General features: G+C 48.3%; 1 protein-coding gene across 2 annotated transcripts in view; it reads right to left on the bottom strand.

The window, feature by feature from the left end:
* The window catches only part of Gns (glucosamine (N-acetyl)-6-sulfatase), a 32,165-nt gene extending 19,925 nt beyond the window's left edge, over positions 1-12,240 (bottom strand). The window contains exons 1-5 of one of the 2 annotated variants that reach the window (NM_029364.4): positions 11,972-12,240; positions 6,127-6,186; positions 2,766-2,972; positions 1,057-1,122; positions 596-694 (exon numbers count right to left, since the gene is read on the bottom strand). In NM_029364.4, the coding sequence (NP_083640.1) occupies positions 596-694; positions 1,057-1,122; positions 2,766-2,972; positions 6,127-6,186; positions 11,972-12,139 (600 nt within the window). In that variant the 5' untranslated portion in view covers positions 12,140-12,240. The remainder of the gene's footprint in view (positions 1-595; positions 695-1,056; positions 1,123-2,765; positions 2,973-6,126; positions 6,187-11,971) is intronic. The other variant, NM_001364695.1, reaches the window with a different exon arrangement.
* Positions 12,241-14,062: the final 1,822 nt, after the last annotated feature.

The following is a 14,062-nucleotide window of genomic DNA, read 5'->3' as shown; positions in this document are numbered from 1 at the left end:
GCCTCCTCCTCATCCGGACACCCCCTTTCCCCCTACCCCTGCCCCCCATCTTTCAGGTGTCCGCTGAGAAGCCACCTCTCACGCTTTACCTTTCTGCCTTATGTCACCCAGCAGCGCCTCACAGAGTAGGAAGTGATTGCAACAAATAACTACGCGTACATAGCCACGCCCCCACGGCCCTCGTGAGAGTTCCAGCCGGAAGAGGTTGCCTTCCAAAGGCCTGGCCTTTCCCTCTCCAGTGAACATCTGCTATGTCACTGTGTGGTGGACACTCAGCAGAAAGTTTCCTTAGAAACGTGTGAGGAGGGGAGGAGTCACCTGACGCTAGTGCTTCACCTATGCCCAGCCTCGCCCAGAGGCCTGTAAAGGCCACCACAGTCGCAGACAGAGGCATTTACCTCTGGATCATGAGAATATGAGACGTGAGTCTTGGCTCTTATACAGAGAAAAACAGCCTAGAGGTCTTTAATAAGCTGGAAAGACTCTTTGGCAGACAGACCAAGTCGTTGCGCATTTCTGTTTGCCGATGCATATCTGCTGCTGTCTAGACGAAGCAGTCATGGGTGAGGCGGGGCTGCTGAGCCTCAGAACTTACCAGAACATCTGTCAGGTAGTCCACGCTGTAGTTCTCGCCGTGCTTCCGTGCCTTCCCGTTGATGGAGAGGGTGTAGTTATAGTATTTAGAATTCTTTTCCTATATGAAACAGGAAGTAAAAGTTGTGAGGAGGTCACTATTCAAAGCCAAAGTGTGACCTCCTGCTGGCTAAAGTGCACTGTTTAAAGGTGACAAGACAGAAGAGGGGCGTCTGCCTGTGTCACACTGAGCTGGGGTTAAGGAGCATTGTCATAGACTAGCAGGGCTTTGTTAATCCGTGCTGTTTTAAAAGCCAGACGTGGCTCAAGAAGACCAGGGAATCATGTGACTCAGGCCACTAATGGCAGGAGAACCACCTGGGACGAGGTGACTCACCAGCCTTTCGTTAGAGACAAATCATCTGGTGGAACACTTGTGCAGTATGGGGCCCCGTCTAGTCATTCAGTTCCATAGCCACTTACCAGGGCATACCAGTAACTCCAGCCCAGGGGGATGTGCTCCAGTCCGCCTGCGTCTGGGGCTCCATACTGCAAGGACAGTAGAGCGGGGTATTAGAGCTCCTTAGAGAGTCCAGAGAGAAACCAGCAGCCGAGAACACCTTTCAGCCAGTGCCTGAGACAACAGGGGCTCAGCTTCCCCAAACACACGACCTAGCGCATAATGAACCCTGTGACCCGAGGCTTCTCCTCAGCAGAGTCTGTAACCGTGCGTGTCGCTGTGCTGACCTGGCCTGCCGGCTGTCTCGGATGGCCAGTGTACCATTCAATCATTTAAACGTACAGAGCTGTCTAGAGAAGACTGTCTTGTGAAATGTGAGCTATGCAGACCTCAGATGTCAGTGCGGATGGTTTTGTTAGCACACAGTCAGGCAAACTCACCCACAGAGTGTGTCCACAGCTGCATTTCTACTGTGGTGGCACTGCAGAAGCTCTGGGAGACGTGTGGCCTTTAAGCCCAACATATGCCATCTGGACATTACGTGGGACCTATTCATGGGCGAGTGCTGAGCTACAACTGAATAATCTAAAAGATACTTGGTCGTTCACAGCCAAGAGAATCAGGCGCTTGCTTGCCTGCTTGCCTGTGACTTTGGCCATCCTTATAACATCTACTTTTGAGGCTCCATTTATTTGGTAAAACTATTAGAAGAGACGACAGTACACTCCCCCCATCTAATACAGTTTAGTACTGCCCATTGTAGGGAGAGCGGAACCTCTGAAGACTGTCTCACACTACACTGTTCCCCTCAAATGACTTTCAATGTGAAGTAGCCTAACTTCCCTTATGACCACCGATTTGCCCCAACCCCAATACAGAGCGTCTTCCTGCTTCTCACGATTCTTTCAAACTGACTCATCCTCCCTCAAGCCCACAGTTCACAGACCCCCTAAATGACAGGGAGGAAGGGACACAGAAAATTCATGTGACATGAAGACCTGTAGCTACTACGGGAAAAGAAAGTCAGAAAACGCACACCTCTTCCCCCGGGCACCCCAGTTAATTATCACTAGAGAGAACCCCAAACACCCCCAATGCATCATTTCCTTTTAACATAGATTCTAAGAAAACCAAGATAAGGGGGTGCACTTGGGGCTATGAAGCCCTGAGTGGCGGGCCACAGTGAGGCACCACACCCGACACAGGCCCACGAGGCCAGTGTCAACCGCTCAGCCCTATGCTTCCACAGCCTCGCAGCCCACGGGGCACTGTCCTCTCAGCATACACCCTCCACAGGCTGGGCTCGCTTTATGTCTGTCCTCAGTCTGCAGGTCAAAAAATGAGCCGTAGGTTGAACTGTTCTAATTCAGAGGTGATCTAAGAAAACTGAGCAAAGTGTCTAGTCCCATCCCCCCTTGTTACCGAAAAAGAGGAAATGGAACATAGACACTGTGACAGCCACATGACTGAGGAATCCCAGATGTCCTCAGGGGAGTGGGGCAGATGTCCCAACACTTAGGACAGTTTGTAAATAGATGCTGTGGGGGCTGTGTGAAAAGAAAGTAACCACAGAGCTGGGCACACACTGTGCTTGTCTAATTAATGGGCGGATCAGCAAAAGCCGCATAGAACCAAACTGTTGAATAGCATGACGTGAACTGATGATACCAAGGAAATAAATTAATTCCCATTAATTAAATGCCGTCGTAAGGAAGGAGATCATTCCACATACCTCGTTTAAATACTTCCCAGCAAAAAAGGTCTGATAGCCGCACACCGACTTGAGGATGGCCGGGAAGGTGTACGGCTCCTGGATCTTCTGCCAGGCCTTGCTACTGCAGTTCCCTTCCAAAGTGTTGTTAACGACGTGGTGGTTGTGGGGGTACTTTCCAGTCAGGATGCTGGCTCTGCTGGGGCAGCAAAGAGCACTGGGCACATACTGGAGAGGAGTGGGAGCCAAAGGGTGAGATTCACCGAGAGGGAAGAGGAAGGCGCCATGCCTCCTTTTCAGTTCAGCCTCTCCCTGAGCACACATCGCTCTTTACACACGGCACTCCAGAGCTGCTGGAGTCCTGTGCGCGTGCGTCAGGGACAACACAGCAGAGTGCAAAACAAAGTCAGTGAACTAGCTGTTACTTGAGACCAGGGGACCAGGGGGCAGGTGGAAGGGACGATGCGGGGCTGGTTAAATAACATAATTAAACCCATCCCTTCTGATGCCTACGCGAAAACCGACTGCCTAGGATCTGTGCTGACATCATGGTCCCTTTAAGTACTTCACTTGGTTTTGCTGCTGTTTCTGCTTCTCAAGTTGGATTTAACCTTTTCTCCTCCTTTGGTGCCAGGACTTAAAAAATCAGGACCTAGCAATCGCTAAGCATACGCCCCACCACTGAGCTAAGCCTCCGGTTCTGACTGGCATTTTAAAATACTCATGAGGGTGACTGTCTCCACACGAACACTCACTCCCTCTACCACCCCCTCCCCCCAAACCAGATGTTATTTGTCTTCTGTAATTCTTTTTAAGTTTTTGCTCTAAAAATATATTAGTTATATATGCATATGTATGTATATGTGTCTTCATGAGTGTCTGTCACTCGTGTGTGGGTGCACACATGGAAGCAGGGAGAGGGTGATACCCTCATAGTGGGGCCATTGGCCTGCTAATGGTTGATGGACCTATATTCCAGTTGTCAGGATTGTCCAGCAGGCAGCTTTAACTGCGGAACCTCCTTTCCAGTCCTGACTTCTTCTACATTGGCCATTCTTCATCCTGGCCTTGGATGCCAAATTGATGCAGCCTAGAGTCACCCAAAATGGGAGTTTCAATTGAGGGACTGCCCAGGTCAGACTGACCTGTGGGGGAGTTAGAGGCCAGCCTGGTCTACAGAGCAAGTTCCAGTGCAGCCAGGGCCACACAGAAAAACCCTGTCTTGAAAAACAAAACAAACAAAAACAACAACACAACCTTCATGGCAGTTAAGCATGGGCTGGCCACTGAGCCAGCAAGGCCAGCAAGCAGTCTTCCTTGATGGTTCCTGCTTGAATTCCGGTCTTGATGCCCCTCAGTTATGAACTATGACCATATGGATGCCAAATAATTGCTTTCTGCCCCAAGCTGCCGTTGGTCAGAGCATTTTACCACAGCAGAAAGGAAACTAGAACATTTCCCTTTCTGCTTTTTGACCTTTTATGGTCAGTTTCACACTATTACTGAGTTTTCATCTTAGTACCTAGCTAAAACATCGTCTTATGGGTTTGACCTCTGGTGCTGATAAAACCCAACCAACCTTGGGCTTGGGTGTCTAATCCGTGGCTGAGTGAATGCACAGCATACCTGACTCTCCAAACAAAATACGCTATCTTGACTATTCTTACCCACACAGTATTTAGAATCACTTAGTTGGATCTTGAAAAAAAGTCTTAAAACTTTAATTAGTATATTTTATATGTCTTTACATAGAAATGATGTTCCTATTAAGATATCAAGCATTTTTCAAAAAGTACTGTTGCTTGTATGTATGTATGTATGTATGTGTGTGTATATATATCTATATATCTATCTATATATATATATATTTTTTTTTTTTTTTGAGATAGGATCTTACTACATAGCTCTGGCTGTCCTGGAACTATGTAGGCCAGGCTGGCTTAAAACTCACAAAAATCTACCTGCCCTTGCTTCTTGAGTGTTAGGTTAAAGGCTTGCACCACTATGCCTGGCTTACTTGAAGAAGTCATATCCATTTTTGGCCAGTGCCTGTTATTCTTAGAGTGACTTTTCTGCTACTAAGTGGAACTTTTGTGTTTTTCTTTTTTAAAAGATTTTATTTATTTATTATATATATATAAAATGAGCACACTGTAGCTGTCTTCAGACACACCAGAAGAGGGCATCAGATCTCATTCTAGATGGTTGTGAGCTACCATGTGGTTGCCAGAACTTGAACTCAGGACCTCTGGAAGAACAGTCAGTGCTATTAACCTCTGAGCCATCTCTCCAATATTTTTTCTTGATCTTGTTCTCTTTCTTTCTTTCTTTCTTTCTTTCTTTCTTTCTTTTTTAAAGTCTCACTATGTAACCCTGGGCTGGATTGGAACTCGAACCCACAGAGAGCTCCCAGTCTCTGCCTCCTGAGTGCTGGAATTTGAGGCACGTGCCACCACACTGGGTTCAATCTTAAGTTGATACATGGACTGCGTTTTCCGGGTTAAAATGAACTCTTCCTCCCTTTAATTACTCCTTCTGTGGACACCATCTGGTACGGTGTAGAACTCGCTGTGACCTTACACTGATCCATTCAGCCTGTGCTGATTCATGGAACCACAGTGAGGTGGACGGTACTGACTTCATTTAAAGTGGGGAAACCAAAACCCAAAACAGAGCTAGGAACAGGTAAATAAAGAAATAAAAATGTATTCAGAACTAGGCAGCCTGGCTGCGGAGGCTATGCTTAAACCCGAGCACAGCGCTGCTACCCACCCTTCAGTGGGCTTCCCCGTGTGAAGCCACCACACAGGCACTTACAGAAACAGATTTGTTTTGGGTCTCTGATTCCATACGGGCTGCATGTGTGTCTTCAGTATCATGACCTTTGTCAGGGTGAGTTAGCAGAGTTCATGAAACTTTCACCCCGGAGCACCTTACAGAGCATAACTGTTCTTGGTTTATACAAACCAGTTGCAGCCCTTGAACAGTAAGGGTTTCAATCAAATCCCCTAGTGATAGCAGTCTAGCTTAGAAAACACCGGCGATTAGTCAGGTGTACTGGCACGTGCCTTTGAGCCCAGCATTTGGCAGAGGCAAGTCCAGTCTGTGAGTTCAAGACTAGTCTGGTCTATAGAGCGAGTTCTAGGACAACCACAGCTTGACAAGGGAGACCTTGTCTCAAAACAAACAAGCAAGAACCTTCCCCCCCCACCCACCAAAAAAAAGACCAGCAAATTATCATTTTAGTTAAAAAATAAAATTCTTCAGGCCAGGTATTTCATTTAAAAACAAAATAACAGAAAACAAACAAAAAAAAATCCACCCACATATTCCTGGGATGCAATAGGACATCTAAGGACATCACACTGGCTTCTAAACTTACGGCGCTAGAGAAAGTCATCCCCTTCTCTCCGATGAGGGCCTTGGTTTTCTTCAGTGGCGTCTACAAAGCAAACAATTCCTCGTTAAACAATGTCTGATAAAACACAGAAATCAAAGTTTGTGTTTTGTTACAACTTAAATTTATATTTTATTTTGTGTGTACGGCAGTTTTGCCTGTGTGTGTCTCTGCACCATGTGCATGCATGCAGCGTCTGCAGAGGCCTGAAGGGGGCACTAGATCCCCTGGGAATGGACAGCGACATGCAGACTGTTAGAGGCCTTGTGAGTGCTGGGAAGCCTGGGTCTTCTGCAAGAATGAGTACTCTTAACCATTCAGCCATCTCTCCAGCCCCCTTCCTCTTATCTTAATCATTTACCTCCAAATGGTCAACTCTGACACAAAGTCAAGAGAAATGATTGTGGAGGTGAACCAAACAGGTTTGGCTACAGTCAGGTAAACCCTGTGCAAGCAGGAAGAGAAAGTTCATAGCTGATAGCATTGTTCTGTCCGCAAGTAACAAAATCATGGTGCTCTCTTATTTGCCAATAGCCCCAAGGCATGGACGCATCAGCAAGGACACATCCATCATTAACGGGAAATAAGGCAACACTTGGATTTTCAAAGACAGACAAGGTTGCAAGGCTCACACAGCCTACTTCCAACCTTACACATTCACTAATGGAACACCATAAGGACTCTACTGGCTAGCCCACTGCAGTGGCACCTGAACCAGATGATAGCATGGGTACAGAGGTGCACACAGACCCTGTCAAACATAAACATACCTGTTGCAGGGCTGGGGATTGAACCCAGGGCCTTGCATACTCAGGCATGCACTCTCCCACTGAGCCACATGTGCAGGCCTGTCAGTGTGTTTCATCTGCACTCGCCATCTTTTGTGCATCCCCTAAGGTTTGGAAAGGTACAGGGGGGAAGTTAACTTTACCCCAGAAGGCAGAGGAGCGAAGGCAGTTGTGTAACTATCCTTCAAAGGCACTCGGCTCTGTCTTCACTTCCCGGACAGCAAAAACTACCATGGATGAGGCTCATGAGGAGGTCTGTGATGATTCTGAAATACCTTTCAGACCCAAGAACGGACTGTACATAGTCTTATGTCCACGTGGCACAGTAATTTCTTAGAGACTGCACCTCCAGATACATACCGAGGCTCACCAAAGTCTCACTTTCAACAATATGTGAGTAGCCTTTTCCATTGACTTATAAGACCAAGCTGCTTGTAGTCTCCAAAGGACACCATTCCAACTTGTTCTAGTCAAGCTTTGATGATGCCAGTAGTAGACCCTCAAGAGACGCCATGGAAGGTCTGTGCTAAGCTGCAGAAGCAATGGCAGTAGCTGTCCTTAACTTATCACCGGTGCCAAGCTCAGGAAGTAACCGTGGACTGAATGGAACCCTGGCTTAAGGACAGGCGAAGGACGCCTAGAGCAGTGGTTCTCAACCTGTGGGTCTCGACCCTCGGAGGAGTCACACGTCAGATACCCTGCACGGCAGAGATTTACAATTGATTCATAAAGGTAGAAAGACCACAGTTAAGAAGTAGCAACAAAAATAATTTGGCAGTTGGGGGGGTCACCACGACATGAGGTATCAAAGGGTCACCACGACATGAGGTATCAAAGGTCGCAGCATTAGGAAGACTGAGAACCAGTGATGCAGAGAAAGAATGGGAACCAAGAGGGATTTAGTCATCAAGTTGATAAGCACGCAAAACTACGGACAGTGTTAGGTTTACAGGGAGACTATAGGTGCATCGTGCGCTAATCTCAGCAAACACTGAGCTAGGTGACTTGCCCTCACCACTGCTGTAGGACCTGAACAAGGTGATCAGTGACCTCAGGTGACCAATGACCTCAGAGAGTGCAAGTGAGAGAGAGTACAGCGGCCATGTGACACACCTGGTGGGAAGAAAAGCAGGAAGCTACTTCAGAACGGCACCAGGTAGGCCCTTAAAGCAGGGAGCCTTGCTGAGAGTCCGAGCGAGGGGGAGTGGAGCTCGCTGGCTGAGGCTGGCAAATAGCCTAACAGGGCAAACAGGAAGGAGCCACTGTGGTAGAAAAAAAAAACCCAAGAGACAGAAAGGGAGGAGTGGAAGGCAAGGCTGCGTAGGCATTTCAGTTTAGAACTTTACGCTGATCATCTACGTATGGTTGAACAAGTCCCAGTTGAGAGATTGCACTAGACTGAAGACAGTTATCCGTGCTAATCTGAGGTGACAGTGGCTGGTCGGGTGGAAACCATGTGACGGTATTAAGAAACAGCCGCCTTTACTCTCCTGAGCAAACGTGTAGCTTTACTTACCCTAAGCCAATCCCTTTATAAAAACCAAAGGCTTCACTGACTTCCCTGATCTCAGGCAACAGCGCGCCAAAGGTTTCGATGGTTCCTGTAACTCAGCAGCTGACTGCCTTTAAACAATGGAAGTCATCTTGCTTTAGGCAGAGCAATGTCACATTTACTCTTTCCCTTGTTCCCGAGTGGCCCCTGACCAACCCCCCACTCCCTTTACCTAGAGTAAATAAATGACTTAAAAAACAAAACCCGTGCTCATCATTAAGAGGGAAAAGCCATGCCCTGCAAAACCTAATAAAACCACAGTCTCTCAGGTGGCACATGGGACAATACAGTGGAGTATTAACTGTGAAAGATGAGGTGACCACACATAAAATAGGGTAAAGATAACTGACAGAGGCTGGAGAGATGGCTCCATAGAAAATAGCACTGGCTGCTCTTCCAAAGGTCCCAGGTTTGATTCTCAGCACCCCCATGACAGCTCACAACCATCTCTAGCTCTCGTTCTAACTCATCTGGATCACTCCTGAGGCCTTCGCCGGCAGCAGGCAGCAACACATAGCTGTACACTCATACATGGAGGCAGGACTCCCATACACATTTTTTTTTTTTATTAAATGTGGTGCATTCCTGTAGTCTCAGCTCGTGCGAGGTAGATGCATGAGGAGAAGGGTTTCAAGTACATCCTCAGCTACAGGGATAACCTCAGCTACAGGGATAACTGAGTCACCCTGGACTGTGCTGGATAGTTTTATGTCAACCAGACACAAGCTGAACTCATCTGAGAGGAGGGAGCTTCAATTGAGACAACGCCTCCATAAGATTAGGCTGTAAGCAAGCCTGCATGTAGAGCATTCTATTAACTAGTGATTGTTGGAGGAGGGCCCAGCCCATCGTGGGTGGAGCGAGCCAGTAAGCAGCACCGTCCGTGGCCTCTGCATCAGCTCTGGCCTCCAGGTTCCTGTGCTGTTTGAATCCCTGCCTTGGCTTCCCTGGACGTGCTGTGACAATGAACATTCAAGCCAAATAAATCCTTAGCTCCCCAAGTTGCTTTTGGCCGTGGTGTTTCATCACAGCAATCGTATCCCTAACTAGGACGTGGACTGTCTTGAAAAAAAAAATCACATTAAATGGAAATCAAGGGATATCAACTTTTGATGTGAGCCAGTGTGGGTGCGTGTGTATGGGGGTCCCCATTCCTTACCTTGCCTGCTATTGTGTCAATCTGAAACACAATTCCTCTCTCTGGTAGAGACACTATACATAAGGCTTTATTCATAAATTAAGTACCGTGGGTGAACCCCACTGACGACATTCCAGAATGCCACTGAAGACTCAGTGCAAAGCGCCCCTGTGGCCTTGAGGCAACATGTGGTGAGACGGGGCTACCACGGTGTTTTCGCAAAGCAGAGAAACCTGTTGCCCCTCAGCTGTCTGCCACAGGCAGCTTCCGTGATGTTAGAAATACGAACAGGAGACACCTCACCCTCTGCCCGGCACGGAGGAAGTTCTTAAACATCACCCCGGCTCAGCTCGTCACTCTGCTATCCTATTTGACAGTCAGTGTCACGACTCCACAAGGGGCCACCAGAAAAGTCAGAATTCCCTGAAGTGCTAGGGGCTGCAGCTTTAAAACAAGCAAACACCATTTCCTCATTTATTTAGCGTCCACGGCACTTGTACGATCCAGGGAAGGAACCCATGTTGTTGACAGAACATGTGTGGGAAGCTGCAAGCTTCTTTTGTTTTGGTTTCTCTGGCTACTACAAATACTTTATATATATTTTAAAAAAAGAGCCCAGGGCCATCGAGGTGACTCAAGGGTACATGCAAACCTCTGCCAAGCCTGAGGAGTTTAAGCTCCCAGGACACTCGTGGAGAAGGGGGGACGCCGTCTTCTAACCTCCACTCTATTCAGGCCACTGTGTGCACATACGCTCCCCCTATACACACATCCTACTGGTATAAAGAAGCAAACAGAAAAAGAGAAAGTTCTAGAGGCAAGTACCATTAACACAAAGTGAAAGACCTCGACTATACACAGACAACAGCTGTGCTAAGTGACAGTCACTAAGCTGGGGCACCTTATATGTAAGTAGTGGATTTTGTTTCCAACAGCAGTATTAAGGCTGACCTGTTGAGTACTCTGGGAGAGACAGCATTTTTTTTTTTTTCCTGAACAAAATACTTTTTTTTTTTTGAAATCCCAGCACCGGTGAAACAGAAGATGGATCTCTGTGAGTTCAAGGCTAGCCGCGGCTATACAGTGAGACCCTGTCTCAAAACGAAACAAAACACAACCAAACAAACGAAATAAAGCAAAGAGAAAGAGAAAGAAAGAGAAGAGAGCTATGGGAACTGTTGGAGGGAGGGATAATAAAACCTAAGAGGGAATTAAGTCAAGACTTTTGGTACAGGGGGTGGGGGCTCGCTCTGAGAGAGAACTGGCTTAGCAGGCCCTCCAGCAGGGTGGGAGGGGAGAAGAGATTCAACATCCTTATGGCTCAGGGGATACCACAACAGCAACAAGGCGATGAATGGGATCTATGTAGATATAGAGAAGGGCCAAGGGGATTGGTAACAGAACACCATCTAGAAAAAGACAGTTCGCGGAAGGCAAAGTGTTACTGCCCAGCCCAGAAATACACAGGCTCTGCTAACCATTATCACATGTGACACGTGGAAAACCAAAATGTTGGCTCACTAGACTCATTTCACAACTCACTGATCAGCTGGGACCAGCAACTTGAAGGACATTGAGCCAGGGTTAATGACCACACAGGAAAAAGTAGGACCCTCCTGCTTAGAGGTTTCACAGCTACCGCAATCAGCTGAAAGCAGAAGGAGAACCGAAAGAGGGAGAGAGTCTCGACTTGTTTCTTTTTCCTTTTTAGTGAGAGCAATGCTGACCCAGGACGGAATACCATTGGAGGGTTGGTCCTAATCTGCCTCCTCCCGCTCAGTGCTTTGGGCAAATCCCTAGAGCACCAATGGATGGAGATTGGCGTTCATGTTCCCAAAGGTCAAATTCCGGAACCTCGAAAGAGCAGAAGTGACTGGGAAGGAAATGCAGTCTTCATGACTAACACCCATTAGACCTAAATTGGAGCCCTGACAGTAATGCCTCAGCCAACTGTTCGATTAGGCCAATTGATTTTGGTTTTGATGCTTCTTAAGCAAAAACACTCTCTGTCAATAACAGCTCGACAGCCTACAAACCCACTTTTATAGCCACCACAGAAGCACGGATGCCGACGTCCCAGGTCCTCCGTGAAGAGGGCTGACGTGGCCTCGGATCTCCCTAATCAATCACTGGCCTCCACAGGTTTGCCCTGAGCGGCGAGTGTCCACTGCAGCAGTAAGGTCCAGGCTGGAGGCACCGTGCGCACGGTGCGAGCCTGTGGGTGAGCTCGGGGGAGGAAGCCGGGTCCCATGACTCGTCCAAGCTCCCGGAGGGCCCGGAGTGACCGCGCACAGCCACCCACGGCCAAGCGGCCCAGCAAAGGGGCAAGGGGAGGGCGTGGACACGAGTTACCATGCCGCCGAGCTCCGCGTCCTGGTCGTCGGTGAGCAGCAGCAGCACGTTGGGCCTGCGAGCCGCCCCCACGAGCCCCAGGCAGCCTCCCAGCAGCGGCAGCAGCAGCAGCGCCGGCAGGCGGCGGGGACGGCCCGGCCGGGGCCCGGCTGCCGAAGGGAGCCGCATGGCGGCCAAGCTCCGCGGGGGAACCGAGAGCTGCGGAGAGACGCCGGTGAGCGCAGGAGACGGGGTCAGGCTTTCTCTCCCTAGGCGAGATCACGTGAGGCGGGGCAGGGGGCGGGGCGCGTCGTCACGTGACGGGCGGCCGTGGGCGGGGCCTGGGGAGCGGCGGAGAGCCCGGGCGCTGGGCAGGGCTGGACAGAGCTAGGACCGCGCGGAGCCTGGCCTCGCCACTGGTTAGGCCTGCTCCTGATGCTGCAGGAGGAAGGACAGAGCACCGGAGATGAAGACAGGAGTCAGTCCGCTCATCTTCCCTCCAGAGTGAAGCAGCGCACGTGCTGTGAACACAAGATCAGCTGCTGGTTAAAGTCCCGGCCAGTCCTGGGGTTAATGGACAGCTCTGCCTGTGTCCTTTGACTTTTCACCTGTCGAGGTGAAGTTCTCATTTGGCTCAGCTGTTGTTATTCCACTTTCCTCGGCTGGCATGTACTTTCAAACAATTTAGGAACGTCTTTACGACGCTAGGAGCTCTGGTCAACGTTTCAAGTTTTAATCACACTTTAATTTACATTTATTTTTGTGGGTTTTGCGTGCTCACGCACCTTCCGCGGCACGTGTGTGGAGGTCGGAGGGCATCTTGCGGGCGTCAGTGCTTTCTTTCTGTGGAGTGAGTGCAGGGGATCTAACTCAGGCCCTCAGGCTTGGCGGCAGGTGCCTTGGCATCTTGGCCAGTCCTACTTGGTGAGTTTTTGCAAGCCTTCTTGGAAACTTAGAAGTGCATGGCTCAGTGGTTACGAGTACTAACTGCTGCTCTTCCAGAGGTCCTGAGTTCAAATCCCAGCAACCACATGGTGGCTCACAACCATCTGTAATGACATCCGATGCCCTCTTCTGCTGTGTCTGAGGACAGCTACAGTGTACTTATAATAAATAAATAAATAAATAAATAAATAAATCTTAAAAAAGAAAAGAAGTGCACGACCAGTAGCAACACATCCTTTGTTGAATGAAACCTCAAAAAATATTTTAAGTTAGCTAAAAAGTTAAGTTGCTGTTAGGGATTCCTGCGAGGTCAATGCACGATATACCAAGTGAGCACTGTTCTATGCAGAACAAAAGAAGGTACAGCCATTTGCCAGTTGATTGTGTGTTGGACTCACACCTTTGCGATTTCTTTTTAAAAGATTTATGTGCATGAGTGTCTGTCTGCATGCATGTATGTGTACTATGCTTGCCTAGTTCCTGGGGAAGTCAACGAGAGCGTCTGACCCTTGGGACTGGAGTTACAAATGGTTGTGAGGCACCACGAGGGTTCCTGGGAGTTGACATGGGTCCTCTGCAAGAGTACCATGTGCTCTTAACCACTGAGACATCTGTCAGACAACTGGACACAGAACCTTCGAAAAGTATTTTTCTTTTTTTTATTTTACATCTAAAAATAAAGCAGATAGTTTATAATAACATACAGTATTGTACAATTAATATAATATACAATAAAAATGTATAGGATCTCTGTGACCTATGAGACACGACAATGTAGTCCACCACTCACAGGACTGGAGTTAGAAAAAGAAGAAATAATTTTTTAAATGAAATAATAGCTTCAAAACGTCTAAATTTTGAGAAAATAAGATCCAAGGAACTCAGCCTCGTGCAGAAAAATCAGAGACAGTTTTCCCCTAGCCATGATGGCAAATACTCGCAATTCCAGCTCTTAGGACACTGGGAGAAAGAGGATTATACGTTTGAGGCTAACCTGGGCTTAGGCTATAAGAACCTGTCTAAAGAAAAAGAGTCTCGCTGGGCAGTGGTGGCGCACGCCTTTAATCCCAGCACTTGGGAGGCAGAGACAGGAGGATTTCTGAGTTTGAGGCCAGCCTGGGCTACAGAGTGAGTTCAAGAACAGCCAGGGCTACACAGAGAGACCCT

The sequence above is a fragment of the Mus musculus genome, chromosome 10 (assembly GCF_000001635.26).
Source record: "Mus musculus strain C57BL/6J chromosome 10, GRCm38.p6 C57BL/6J".
NCBI lineage: Eukaryota > Metazoa > Chordata > Mammalia > Rodentia > Muridae > Mus > Mus musculus.
This window is presented reverse-complemented; position numbering and strand designations above follow the sequence as displayed.